The sequence below is a fragment of the Macaca mulatta genome, chromosome 14 (genome assembly GCF_049350105.2).
Source record: "Macaca mulatta isolate MMU2019108-1 chromosome 14, T2T-MMU8v2.0, whole genome shotgun sequence".
NCBI lineage: Eukaryota > Metazoa > Chordata > Mammalia > Primates > Cercopithecidae > Macaca > Macaca mulatta.
In genome coordinates, this window is record NC_133419.1 from 76,809,287 (window position 1) to 76,823,572 (window position 14,286).

Genomic DNA, 14,286 nt, shown 5'->3' on the forward strand with positions numbered 1-14,286 from the left:
TAGCTGGGACTACAGGCACCCACCACCTCGCCCGGCTAGTTTTTTGTATTTTTTAGTAGAGACGGGGTTTCACCGTGTTAGCCAGGATGGTCTCGATCTCCTGACCTCATGATCCACCCGTCTCGGCCTCCCAAAGTGCTGGAATTACAGGCTTGAGCCACCGCACCCGGCCTCAATTTTCTTATAGAAGTGTATCTGTTAATGTGTTAAAATACTTCCAGCAAGTTTCTGTGAGGTAAACTGTCTTTGTTCATCAGAAAATGTCTGTAAGTTTGGCTCTCACTTGTTAATTTGACTGTGTATAGGATTCTGGTTTGAGATCTGTTTTTTGTGCACACTTTGAAGATATTATCCTACTGTCTCCTGGTTCCCATTGTTGCTGATGAGAAAGCTGATTTCATTGTAGTTAACATTCCTTTTGATAATCTGACCCTTGTCACTGCAGACTTTTGTATTTGCCTTGTGGTTCTGCAGTTTCATCAGTATGTGACTAGTCATGTAATTATTTATTATTTTATTTTATTTTATTTTATTTTACTTGAGACAGGGTCTCACTCTGTCACCCAGGCTGCAGTGCAGTGGCACAATCTCAGCTCACTGCAACCTCTACCTCCCAGGTTCAAGTGATTCTCCTGCCTCAGCCTCCTGAGTAACTGGGATTACAGGCATGCACCACCACTGCCTGGCTAATTTTTGTATTTTTAGTAGAGATGGGGTTTCACCATGTTGGCCAGGCTGATCTCGAACTCCTGACCTCAAATGATCCACCCACCTTGGCCTCCCAAAGTGCTGGGATTACCGGCATGAGCCACCGTGCCTGGACTGTTTATTTACTGTCTTGGTATGTTTCTCCAGTTTTGGAAAATTATCAATAATTCATGATGGTTAATTGTATTTGTCAATTTGACTGGGCCACGGGGTGCCCAGATATTTGGTCACACAATTATTCTGGGTGTGTCTGGGAGGGTGTTTCTGGATGCGTTAACATTTGAATCAATAGGCTGAGTAAAGCAGACTGCCCTTTCTAATAATGCGAAGGGGCCTCATTCAATTGTTGAAGGCCTGAATGGAACAAAAAGGCTGACTCTCCTGCAAGTAAGAGGAAACTCCTCCTACCTGGCTGCTCGAAATAGGACATCAGTCTTTTCCTGCCTCCAGACTCAAACTGAAACATCAGCTCTTTTTTTGGGTCTCAAGACTGCAGGATTTTGAACTGGAACTTACACCACTGGCTCTCCTTTTCCTCAGGCCTCTGGACACAGGCTGGAAAGTCACTGTTGGCTCTCCTGGGTCTACAGCTTGCCAGGTACAGATCTTGGAACTTCTCAGCCTCCATAATTGCGTGAGCCAATTCCTTATAATAAATCTCTGTCTCTCTCTGTACACACACACACACACACACACACACACACACACACGCACATATCTTGTTGGTTCTGTTTCCTGTTTCTCTGAAGAACCCCATAATATTTTAAATAATGATTTTCCACCATTCCCTCTGTTAAATCTTTGGTTTTTTTTGAGATGGAGTTTCGCTCTGGTCACCCAGGCTGGAGTGCATTGGCGTGATCTCTGCTCACTGCCACCTCCGCCTCCCAGGTTCAAGCAATTCCCATCTTAGCCTCCCGATTAGCTGGGATTACAGGCAGCTGCCACCACGCCCAGCTAATTTTTGTATTTTTCAGTAGAGACAGGGTTTCACCATGTTGGCCAGGTTGGTCCTGAACTCCTGACCTCAGATAATCCTCCTGCCTCAGCCTCCCAAAGTGCTGGGATTGCAGGCGTGAGCCACTGCACTTAGCCCTTTTTTTTTTTTTTTTTTGAGATGGAGTCTCACACCCTTGTCGCCGATGCTGGAGTGCAATGGCGCAATGTCAGCTCACTGCAACCTCCGCCTCCTGGGTTCAAGTGATTCTCTTGGCTCAGCCTCCCGAGCAGCTGGGATTACAGGTGCACGCCACCATGCCTGGCTAATTTTTGTATTTTTAGTAGAGCCAGGGTTTCACCATTTAACCAGATTGGTCTCGAACTCCTGACCTCAGGTGATCTGCCCACCTCAGCCTCCCAAAGTGCTGGGATTACAGGCATGAGCCACTGCACCCGGTCCCTCTGTTAAATCTTTCTGGAACTCCTATGAGACATCTGTTTGGCTCTCTCTTTTTATTCTTCATTTCTCTTAAATTCTTGTTCAGGTTTTCTCTGTTTATCTCTCTTTACTCCATTTTGGGTCATGTCCTCAAAATGTCTCTTCAGATTCCCTCTTCAGCTAGCTCGAATATGTAGATTAACTCATCTTTGAGTCTTTAATTTTAGTAATTATGTTTTTATTTCTGGAAGTTCTATATGGTTCTTTTTCAAATTTCCCAACTCTTTCTCCTCCATACTATTCTGTTCCTTTATTATCCTTTATTATGCCTTCTATTTTATTTATATATATATAGATATATAAAATACATGGGATAAAATACATCGCACTATTAGAAAGGGCAGTCTGCTTTTCTTCCATGAAAAGGAGACAGGCGTGTGCCACCACACCCGGCTAATTTTTGTATTTTTAGTAGAGACAGGGTTTCACCATGTTGGTCAAGCTGGTCTGGAACCCTGACCTCATGATCTGCCTGCCTGGGTTTCCCAAAGTGCTGGGATTACAGGCATGAGTCACCACTCCCGGCCTTGGAGGTAGACATAATCTCCTGTATTAGGGTTCTCCAGAGAAACAGGACCATTAGGAGATATATGTAAATAGATTTATTCTGTCATATGATTTATTGTGATTATGGAGGCTGAGAAGTCCTTTGAACTGCCATTTGCAAGCTGGAGCCCAGGAAAGCCAATGGTGGTGTTCTAGTCCAAGCCCAAAGACGAAGACCTGAGAACTAGAGTTTAGTGGGTTTTGTTGTTTGTTTGTTTGTTTAGAAACAGGATATTGTTCTGGCACCCAGGCTGGAGTATAGTGGCACGATTTTAGCTCACTGCAGCCTTGCATTCCTGGGCTCAAGCAGTCCTCCCGCCTCAGCCTCCTGAGTAAGTGGGACTACAGGCATGTGCCACCATGCCCAAATAATTTTTTATTTTTATTTTTTGTAGAGACGGAACCTCACTATGTTGCCCAGGCTGGTCTTGAACTCCTTGTCTCAAGGGATCCTCCTGCCTTGGCCTCCCAAAGCTCTGGGATTATCAGCATGAGCCACCATGCCCAGCCAAAACCAGGTGTAAACTCCAGTCTGAGTCCAAAGGCCGAAGAGCCAGGAGTGCTGGTGCACAAGGGCAGGAGAAGATAGATGTCACAGCTCAAGAAGCAAGAACAGATTTGCCCTTCTCCTATCTTTTTGTTCTATTCAGGTCCTCAATGAATTGGATGATGTCCATGCACATCCTAATGAAGGGGTACCTCTTCGTTACTCAGTCTACCAATTCAAATGCTAATCTCTTCCAGAAACATCCCCACAGACACACCCAGAAATAATGTTTTCCAATCTATCTGAGTACCCCAGGACTCAGTCAAGTGAACACACAAAATTGGCTGTCACATCTCCATTTTGTTTGTTTATTTATTTATTTATTTTAGGCTAGTTAAGTTTAGTAGTGAGAAAGAGGGAAGGAGTAGAACGAGGAGTTCAATCTGTGATTGACTGTGAACAATCGATTGAGATAACTCACTACCTTTGGACCAGCCATCTCCATTTTACAAATAAGAAAACTGAAGCTCAGAAAGGTTGTCTAAACTGCTTAAAGCCATACAACTTTAAGTGCGGAAATAGGTTTTGTGTTCAATCTGTTTCTCTATAAAATCCCATGTGGGACATCCAGGCATCTAAAAGGTAGCTCAGTACGTCTGCCTTCTCTCCATTGTTAGCTTTTATGGACAATTTTTGCTGGAGCAAATATTCTGAAAAAGATTCCTCCTGTTTCCTATGGGCGTAAACAGCAAGCAGGTGAAGCCAGGCTGTCTTGAGACTGGGAGCCCCTGGTAGGAGCATTTGGCTGGAAAGATGTGGAAGTCAATAAGCATTTCCTCCACCACCCAGAAGCATCTCCAAGCTTCTGCAGGAGGTGGGCAGTGAAGGGGACGTACCAAGCATCCCGCGCATAATCTTTGGTCTGCCTCAGGCAGAAGGAGGAAGCCCAGGCCACGGTAGGACTTACCTGTTGAGTCCTTCTGGGTTTGGGCCATGTCTTAGCAGAGACTGGCATACTCTCAGGCTTTTCACTTCCTTCCTTAGATTGGGGGCACCTCTTACCCTGTGCATCTTGCACAAAGCCTGGTCCTGAGTAGGTGCCCTGCAAAGGTGCAGGGGATCAATGGGGATGACTGAGGTCTAACTGAAGAAAAAGAAGGCATTTCAAGTCTCTACAGGATGGGAACTTTAATGAGTACAAATAGCTACCCTTTATTGAGCATTGATTATGTGTGGACACTTTTTATGCATGTATATTGCAATATTTTTAGCTGCAAGTAATGATAACTAACAGTGACTTAAATAGGTAGTTATTTTCTAGCATAACAAGAATTCCAAAGGTGCTACTTTGGTCTTTCCATCTTGGTTACAAGATGACTGTGACACCCAGCCCTCACCTCCAAGTTCAAGGCAAGCAGGGGTTGGGAGGCACAGACAGTTCAGACTCAGCAGTCCTGTTTCATCAGGAAAGCAAAAGCTCTCCCAGTAACTCCCAGCAGAGTTCTATTAAATCTCATTGGCCCAAGGGAGCTGCAGTGGTAGGTAACAAGGAGCAAATGACTTTTGGCTAGCCAGTCAACAGGGTCTGCCATGTGCATAGGAAGCACAGTATGTATTTGGCATGGAGTCGGTACTCAATAAGCATTAGCTATTTGGTATGCCTGTGCGTGTTTGTGTGTCTACGTGTGGTTATATGTATATTCTCCATTTTCCCAAACAGTCCTTGGAAGTAGGTAGCATCCTCCTTTACTAATGGGACCTATCACACAGCTGGCAAAAGGCACAGGCTGAGCCACACAACAGACTCATTTCTTTCTGACTGAAGTCTGAAGGCTCTTTCCATTGCCATGCCATGTTCCGCCCTCCCCTTAAACTGCCCCTCTAAAATATTGTCTTGGAGTCACATCAGGTCCGAGTGGACTTGAGGAAGAAAGAAGAGGGAAGGAGATCAGATCAGTACTGTTGTCCAGGCTGTAGTGCAGTGGATTGTAGCTCGCTGCAGCCTCCAGTGATCCTCCTGCCTCAGCCTTCCAAGTAGCTAGGACAACAGGTGCATGCTACCATGCCTGGCTAATTAATTAAAAAAAAATTTTTTTTTGTAGAGACAGGGTCTCACTATGTTGCCCTGGCTGGTCTTGAACTCCTAGGCTCCAGTGATCCTCCTCCTTCAGTCTCCCAAAGTGCTAGAATTACAGGCATTAGCCACCATGCCTGGTCTGGAGATCAGTTCTTTTTTACTTTTTTTGAGACAGGCTCTCCCTATGTCACTGAGGCTACAATGCAGTGGTTCAATCACAGCTCTACCTCCTGGGCTCAGGTGATCCTCCCACCTCAGCCTCCTGAGTAGCTGGGCCTATAGGCATGTATCACCATGCCCGCTAATTTTTGCATTTTTTATAGAGTCAGGGTTTCACCATGTTGCCCACTCTGGCCTCAAACTCCTGGGCTCAAGCAATCCACCCACCTAGGCCTCCCAAAATGCCGGGACTATAGGTGTGAGCCACCACACCTGGCCTGGAGTTCAGTTCTGAAATAAGTTGACACCTGGTCCTGGGGCTATCCACAGAGTAACGATGAAGTCATGAGAGGAGGTTCCATAACTGTGTGCTAGAGTCATTCCTCCACCTGAGTGCAGCCGCTTTGGAATGGTCATGCTAAAAGGCTCAGCCTTTATTCTGATGTTGCCACTACTGCCCAGAACTCCTCTGGGACTTGCTTTACAAGTTGCAAAAGACCTCAATCTCATTACTGTAATACTGCACTTCATTTCTGACCCCAAACCCAGCTGTAGCTTCTCATCTTACGAACTTCAAGTGACTTTTGACTATTGCCAAAAATCAAAAATCATTCCCTGAAGACAGAGTGTATTGTAATTTAGATGCAAAAAAATGTGTTGTCTGCTTTGCAGCCAATTTTCAAATAAAAAAGAAATGTTTAAAGCAGTGGAAGCACTGTTTAAATAAATATGCCGGGCCAGGCGCGGTGGCTCACGCCTGTAATCCCAGCACTTTAGGAGGCTGAGGTGGGTGGATCACAAGGTCAGGAGATTGAGACCATCCTGGCTAACACAGTGAAACCCCGTTTCTACTAAAAATACAAGAAATTAGCCGGGCGTGGAGGTGCGCGCCTGTAGTCCCAGCTACTTGGGAGGCTGAGGCAGGAGAATGGCGTGAACCTCGGAGGCGGAGCTTGCAGTGAGCCGAGATAGTGCCACTGCACTCCAGCCTGGGCTACAGAGTGAGACTCTGTCTCAAAAAAAAAAATGAATTAATAAATAAATAAATATGCCCACCCAGGTTGACATCTTGGAAGAGGATACCTCTAAGTTTGGTTGTATAATTTCTGCTGTGTTTAAGAAAAATTACTTAACTTGTGAGACATTGTGAAAAGGACACTGGACTTGGTAAAGATACAAATGGGATTATAATGTTGGTCAGGTGAGACATGTTGTTGCGTTGGTGAAATTTATAAATTGATATTTTTTTCTCAGAGCAATTTGGCAATGAGCATCACGAAGCTTTAAAGAGTTTAAAGCGGGCTGGGCGCAGTGGCTCACACCTGTAATCCCAACTTTGGGAGGCCAAGGTGAGCAGATCACAAGTCAGGAGTTCGAGACCAGCCTGGTCAACATGGTAAAACTCCGTCGCTACTAAAAATACAAAAATTAGCTGGGTATGGTGGTGCATGCCTGTAATCCCAGCTACCCAGGAGGCTGAGGCAGAAGCCTCGCTTGAACCCGGGAGGTGGAGGTTGCAGTGAGCTGAGATCGTGCCACTGCACTCCAGCCTGGGCGACAGAGCAAGACTCCCTCTCAAAAAAAAAAAAAAAATTTAAACCAGTTGACCTAGGAATGAATCTTCTAGGAAGATTTCTTAGGAATCTTTCTTAGGAAAACAGAGATGCAGACAAAGATTTATGTAACAGCTATTCATTGCAGACTTATTTGTGAAAATAGTAAAAAGAAGGAAATAACCCAAATACCCCACAATGGAGAAATTGTTAAGAAAATTATGGCATACTCATTAAGAGAAATAATGCAGCTGGCCGGGCGCAGTGGCTCAAGCCTATAATCCCAGCACTTTGGGAGGCCGAGATGGGCGGATCACGAGGTCAGGAGATCAAGACCATCCTGGCTAATACGGTGAAACCCCATCTCTACTAAAAAATACGAAAAACTAGCCGGGCGAGGTGGCTGGCGCCTGTAGTCCCAGCTACTCAGGAGGCTGAGGCAGGAGAATGGCGTGAACCCGGGAGGCGGAGCTTGCAGTGAGCCGAGATCCGGCCACTGCACTCCAGCCCGGGCGACAGAGCCAGACTCCGTCTCAAAAAAAAAAAAAAAGAAAAAAGAAAAAGAAATGATGCAGCTATTTAAGATGATGTTTTTAAAGAACTGTCAATGATGTTTGAAGATGTTCACAATAAGATAGGTGATAAAATCAGACTATAAAACCACGTGCATTATATGGTCCCATTTTTACTTTCTGTATGCTAAAAAAAAGCCCTCAAGATATATCCAAAACGTTACCAGTGGTTTGATCTGGGTGATGAAATTATAAGTGATTTTCAATTTGCTTCATTATGCTTTTATAGATATAATTTTATTATTATAACTGTAAATATTATTTTTATAGTTAGAAAATATGTATAATGAACATTAAAATTACTTTTTAAGAAAGAAAGAAATGTGTTTTACTGGGAGAAAAGAGATCTGTCCCCAGGGTTCTGATGGTTTAGTGGAGGAAACGAGACACGTACACAGATACGTTTATTACAAAGCAGTAAGGGCTATCATGGAGGTTTTATCAAGTGTGGAGGAAAGGATTAGCTCTGCCTGAGAGAGTTGAAGGTTAGTGAAAAGAGGTAACATTTGTTCGGGCCTTGAAGGATGAATAGGGGTCCTCTAGGGCTTTGTAAACTGTGAAGCACTATCTAAGTGTAAGTTAGTCTTTGACTTTTATGATTACTGTCAAGGCTTACCTCATATAAAGCTCTCTTTCTTGTCTCTTTCCCATGCTCCCTGAAGCCCAGGATCCCTGGGACAGGAAGCAGCAGCAGTTAAACAGTCACACATCAGTGCTCCAGCAAGTGAACTGAGGTGCATCCAACTAAGGAGCAGATCCAGGACCAGAGGAAATAAAATTATCTGGGAGCAGGGCCAGGAAGGTGCTGGTGGGTAAACAGTTCCCCCTTATTTGCCACCCTGTGGTAAGGCTGGCTTTGCTTGAGGCCTCCACCCTGAGATTTGGGGCCATCTCCATCTGGGGATGGTAAAACCTGCGAATGAGTATCACACAGCAGTCTATGATTTACATTGGCAGGAAATGGTGCGTCAGATGTCCTTACAGCCTCCAGACAGGGTGGAGTGGAAAGGAGGGGTGTGAGTGAGGGGATCAGGAAGGGTGACAAGAGATTATTTGTTCGGGAGAAATTCTCAGAAGCTCAAGATTGGAAGGGACTTAAAAGTTCTATGATTTAATCCTCCCGATCCCCTTCCTAGCATCCCTATCACATTGTCATTCTTCCCAGGTGCAGCTCAGAGGCCACCTCTTCTATTACCTTCCACTTCAGTTCCTCTGGCCTATGCTTCAGGCATTTCCCATTATTTAATTTTACGAAAGAAAATTCAGTGTCCGCTACGTGCCAGGCAGTGTGCTTAGAATAGGTCCTCAATTTCAGTATGCCCTCCTGTGCCTCCTGTTGTTTATTTATGCAACAAATGTATACTGAATGCCTACTATATGCCAGGCAATGTTCTAGATGTGGTAACAGAGTGGAGGAAAATATAGCCAGGATCTCAGGCTCTCACGGACCTGTCATTCTAGTAGGAGAGATATACAATAAACAAACGAAAAAATAAAATATCAGGTTATAAATGTCAAGGAGCCAGCTTTGGGAAAATTTAGGGGAAGAACTTTCTATACAAAGAGAACAGCTAATTCCAAGATTCTATGGGGGTAACCCCTGTTTGCTCTAGGAACAAAAGGAAGGAAACTGTGGCCTTGTTCATGGAAAATGCTTCCTTCTTTATCTATAAATGAAAATCCTCCTATGTGTCAGGACGTAGTTCCAGCATTGCCTCTTTAGGCGAATCTATCCTGATTTCCCAGGTAGAGGTGACCCGTATCTCCTTTTCTCCTCACTGCTCCCTGAGTAGACTTCTGTGAACACACCTGTGACACTTTGCCATTCTTACCACCTTAAATCACTGTGACTCCCTAGTGGACCTCAGTCTCATTCAAGGGCAGGACTGAGCTTCCTATCTAAATCCCTAATGTCCAGGATAGAACCTGGCATAGAGTCTGTGATCAGTAATAGTTTGTTCCTTGAATACTGAACTGTCACCCAGCACCCTATCAGAGCCTCACTAGTGATGCTTATTTGGAATTGGCAACAATTTATTGATCAGTGCCAGGCCCTGTGCTGGGTACTTTCCACCCTGCTCATTCTTACAAGTCTCACAGTCGACATGTGCAGTAAGTATCATTATTTTATTCTATAATTAAAACTCAGGCCAGACTCAGTGGCTCATGCCTGTAATCCCAGCACTTTGGGAGGCTGAGGCAGGAGGATCACTTGAACCCAGGAGTTCAAGACCAGCCTGGGCAACAGAGTAAGACCCCTATCTCTAAAAAAAAAAAAAAAATAAGAAAAAGTTGGGTGTGGTAGTGCATGTCTGTAGCCCTAGCTACTCGGGAGGCTGAGATGGGAGGATCACTTGAGCCCAGGAGTTGGAGGCTGCAGTAAGCTGTGATTGCACCACTGCACTCCAGCCTCCCAAAAAGAGAGGAACTTAGAGAATTAAAGTGATTATCTGAGGTGGCTCAGTAAGAAGAAACAGAACTGAGATTTGAACGCAAGTCTTCTTGATGCCAAATCCCAATGGTTCCTCTTTTATGTGATGTCACTCATCATGCATCAGTTCATCTGTCCTCTCTTTTCTCCTATATAATAATTTTCCTGGGAAAAGCGTCTTTTTGTTTTGTTTTGTTTTTTTCATTCTACTATATTCCTTATGACACCAGAACAGTGCTTTGTATTTAGTACGTGGTCAATACGTATGTCTTAAATCTCCAAGAGGTAGAAAAGAAAGAATGAATGTGTGAATGAATGCTTCACCCAAAGTGAATCAGTCTCTGGTAACAGTTCATAGGATTGAGATGGGCTGAAGAGAGGCGTTTCTGAGGGGAGGCACCTTCCCAAATACCTCCAGGCGTCGATTCCAGGAGGGAGCGGTGAGGATGCTGTCTCTGTGCTAAAGCACTTGTTTCTTAGAAATCACACCTTTTGCTCAGCTGCATATCTCGGCAGGCAGGCAGGGCAGAGGGGAACATGCATGGCTTCCAATGAGTTGGGAAAATGAGGTTAGGTTTCAATTCAGATACTTATTTGTGTTTTCTAGGTCTGCACGGTCTATGAATTTTCAACGAGCAGTGATTCTGTTCCTCATCTTTCATTGCTTTATGGGACTTCAGGGAATGAAAGCATAACATCCTGCTTTCCCATAAGTTCTCTGGCTGCTGCACTGGCACCAATTAAAGACAGGTCTATGCAATTAATCAAAACCAATTTGGAAGCACTCTGGCGCTGTTCCTCTGATGTACTGCCTACTCCACATACAGTAGTTCCTCAGCTGCGGTGATGGAGCCAGGCACATAGGAGCTTTTGATGAACTGGCTGTACCGGCCCCAAGTGTTAACTATGTCATCTGACATGACTAATGAGGCTCCGGACTTGATCCGCGTGAGCGGAGCAGCCCTGCTGTCTGGAGGAGGCTCAGTTTCCACAGCCAGCCTGGGAAGAGGCTGCAACGTGCAGGGTACACACTGCATCATGTCAGCTGGAGTCCTGGAGGCCTCTAGTGTTGGAACTGGGAGTCATCCATGGAGAGGGTGATGGAAACTGTGCGCCAGGCTTTGTGTTGGGTGCCAGTGTGAATGTGACCCAATTTAAACTTCTAGCTCAGCCTCCTCATTTTAGACCTGAAAATCAAGACCCAGCAAAAGTGTGAGGCTTGCCAAAGACCTGAACTTTGGAGAGAGAAATGATGGAGAAGGCATGGTCTCTGCCCTGGATGAGAGGTAAATATGTATGAGGGTAACAACTGGGGCCTGGTGCAAGTATACTTCATCAAGGTTAACCATAGGCTTCCTTTCTTCCTTCTGCAAACCTTTATCAAGGAGAAGAGTTGCTTGTGCCCTTGTCACCTCAGCATTTCCAAGAGCATGGAATTTGGAGTCAACAGATCTGGGTTTGAGTCCCAGCCCTACTTTGAGTTGATGTAATCTTGCAAATCACTTCATTTTTCTGAGCCTTGGTTTCCTCAGCTGTAACACTGGAACAGGCCAAATACTGCCCAACCAACCTACCTCCATGAGCCCTTGTGTGACTCAACTGAGTTAATAGGTGTGAAAGTGTAAGTAAGAGCCTCTGCACATGTTAGTTATTATTCCAGTTATCATCCCCCTAAGGAGCACTGGCTGAAATCTCTGGAATATGGATCCACAGATAGCTTTAACTCTCTTCCTCTTCCTGCCTCTTTCAAATGGACATAAAAACCAATTGGTCATCTGCCTATAATCTCAACAGCTTTCCCAGAGAGCCCATGCATAGAAAGAGGAAGAATTCAACCATTGTAAATTAATGTCATTCCATACATTGATTGAGCACCTACCACATGCCAGACATTGTGTGAGGGATCAGAGTTGGATAAGACATATTTCTTGGCCACCTTGAGAAGCTCACCATTTAGTAGGAGAAACAGACATGGGCATAAATAATTATCATGTACTGTAGACAAATGCAATTGCCATAGGAAAGATACAAATCAAGTGTTTTGGGAGCCAGAGGATAGAATGATTCATTCCCCAAAAGGAGATTGGAAAAATGTTCATCAATGAAGTGGTATTGAAGGATGGGCAGGGCTTAGCTCTGTCAGGAAGAATGAGACAGGGCATTCCAGACAGAGAGACCAGCATAGGCAAATGTATGAAATCTGGAAAGGAATGGTGATCTAAAGGGTAGAATAAAATCAAATGAGGTATGGGGTGTGAGCATGAACCAAAGAAAAATCACTGCACCCCAGGCATAAATGTTGCTGTTTCACTGTTCTCTTTGCTGGCTAAAGTCATCTTGGCCTCTGTTCCTCAGTTAGAGAGAATCCCACATTGGCCCTTCCTCCAGCAAAGCCAAACCCAAGCCCCAGCCAGCAGAGGTGAAACAAATGAACAGGGATCAACAATACCATTAGATGCAAAAATTCTTGAACTGGGAAGTGCCAGGTCACAGGCACACCTCCCCAGCCAGGGTAAGAGCTTGATCAGATGTGGCAATGACACCAACCCTGGAGCATGATGGCAAGGAACTTAAGCCTCTTGGCATGGGTCACACGCTACATTTTTCTCCTTCCCCCCTTCATCCAAAAGGAACTAGCTTCTTCTTTATGAGTGCTGCTGTCAGAATGGCTTTGGAAATCCTAGAGCTGCAGCTGGACTCAAGGCATGGCCGTGGGCCACCCCAGGGACTCGTATTTTCTGTCTTTCTATCTTTCATTGTGAATTGTTTTTTTATTGTGCAAATAATACAGTGTTAAGAACGGAAACTTCAATAAGAGAAAGAGGAAAGAGAGCACCCACTCACACATTATCTGTTTCCATTTCTCCTTACCCCTTCCTGCTGTTGTCCATGAGCATAATTTTTCTGACCGCTTTTATTTCTGATACAACTACGTATTCTGTTTTTATTGCTTAGCCTTGTATCATACAGTTTTTTTCTCTTTTGCTACTTATTGCCAGCCCCTCGTGTCCACACTGGCTTAGCATTGTTCTCCCAAGACTGAAGAAATATGCCAGGGGTCATGTAAAGGGACTTTCCACAGGTAACATGATCATCATCGACAACTGGCATCATGTGGCAGAGGAAAAGCACCGACTGCTCTGCCATCATGTTGATGTGGGTTGGAATCTCAGCTCCTCTACTTTGAAGCCAGCTAGCCCTGAGCAGATCATTCTATCTCTTTGAGCCGCATCTGTAAGATGGGGATGGCATTAGTACCATCCTATGGTACTGGGCCCAGCAGGCCCGCTGGGTGAGCCCACCTAAATTATGACAGGCATACCAGTCTGCATATTTATTATTCACTGGGTGAATTTGCTATCTTTTACTTAAGTATTCTCCTCTGATGAAACTTGTTTTTGTGCAGTTTTTCACTATTTCCCATAATGATGCAAAAAAAAAAAAAAAAATACCAGTGTGTGCTGCTCACTCTATGGTTTAAAAATTGTATTTTCTCAGGAACAATCCCCAGGAGTAGGATCACTGGGATAGAGGATAGAAACATTTTCAAGGTTTCTGATGTGTATTTCCAAATTGCTTTTCGGATTTGTACCTGTTATGCTGCCACCAATTTGAGGAAGGGGACCACTTGGGCTACATTGGAGGCTGCTGGGCTCTGGTCACAAACTTCTGTCTCTGCTTTATTTCTACCATTGTCTTCTCCTAACATGGCTCCTGAACTTCTCACTCCATGGGACAGTTCATTGTTTGTCCCCAAAATGATGCTCCCATGCTTTTGTGCCTTTGTACTTCCTATTATTCTTCACCACCCTTGCCCAAGAATTTTCTTCCTTTAAGATACCCACTCACCTTAGAGTTCAACCTTTGTGGAACTGAGAACTTCTATACTCTCTTCAAGACCCAGCTCAAACACCCCTTTCTCTGTGAACCAGTTCCAATCCCCCCAAGCAGAGTTCGTCACTTTTTATTATAGACCTAGTCTTTTTTTTTTTTTTTTTTTTTAAGGGTATTCCTGAAACACCAAGGTTCAGACATTATCTACTGACTTTGAACAATGGAAGGTTTCTCTAATAGCGCTTCCCTCCTCCATTATCTAATATAATTGTATCTACAATTATTTAACAATTTTTGGTTAATCATTTTGCAGTGTTTATACATTATGACCACAGAAGTCATTAAAATATATTTGTCCTCTGAGATACCAACATCTCTTCCGGGGCTGCTGTCTCTCCTGGTGAGGTTTGAGCCTCCTGGGGGCAGGTGGAACACGCAGGGACAGGGGCTGATATGTGGGAAGTGAGGGTAGCTGGCTATT

At 44.5% G+C, this 14,286-nt stretch overlaps 1 protein-coding gene across 2 annotated transcripts in view; it reads left to right on the forward strand.

Moving 5' to 3' along the window:
* GVQW3 (GVQW motif containing 3) overlaps positions 1-12,897 on the forward strand; it is a 30,409-nt gene extending 17,512 nt beyond the window's left edge. Inside the window, exons 3-4 of one of the 2 annotated variants that reach the window (XM_077963922.1) lie at positions 10,579-11,257; positions 11,357-12,897. In XM_077963922.1, the coding sequence (XP_077820048.1) occupies positions 10,579-10,818 (240 nt within the window). In that variant the 3' untranslated portion in view covers positions 10,819-11,257; positions 11,357-12,897. Of the gene's footprint in view, positions 1-3,087; positions 3,211-10,578; positions 11,258-11,356 lie in introns of those variants that run through there. The other variant, XM_077963923.1, reaches the window with a different exon arrangement.
* Positions 12,898-14,286: the final 1,389 nt, after the last annotated feature.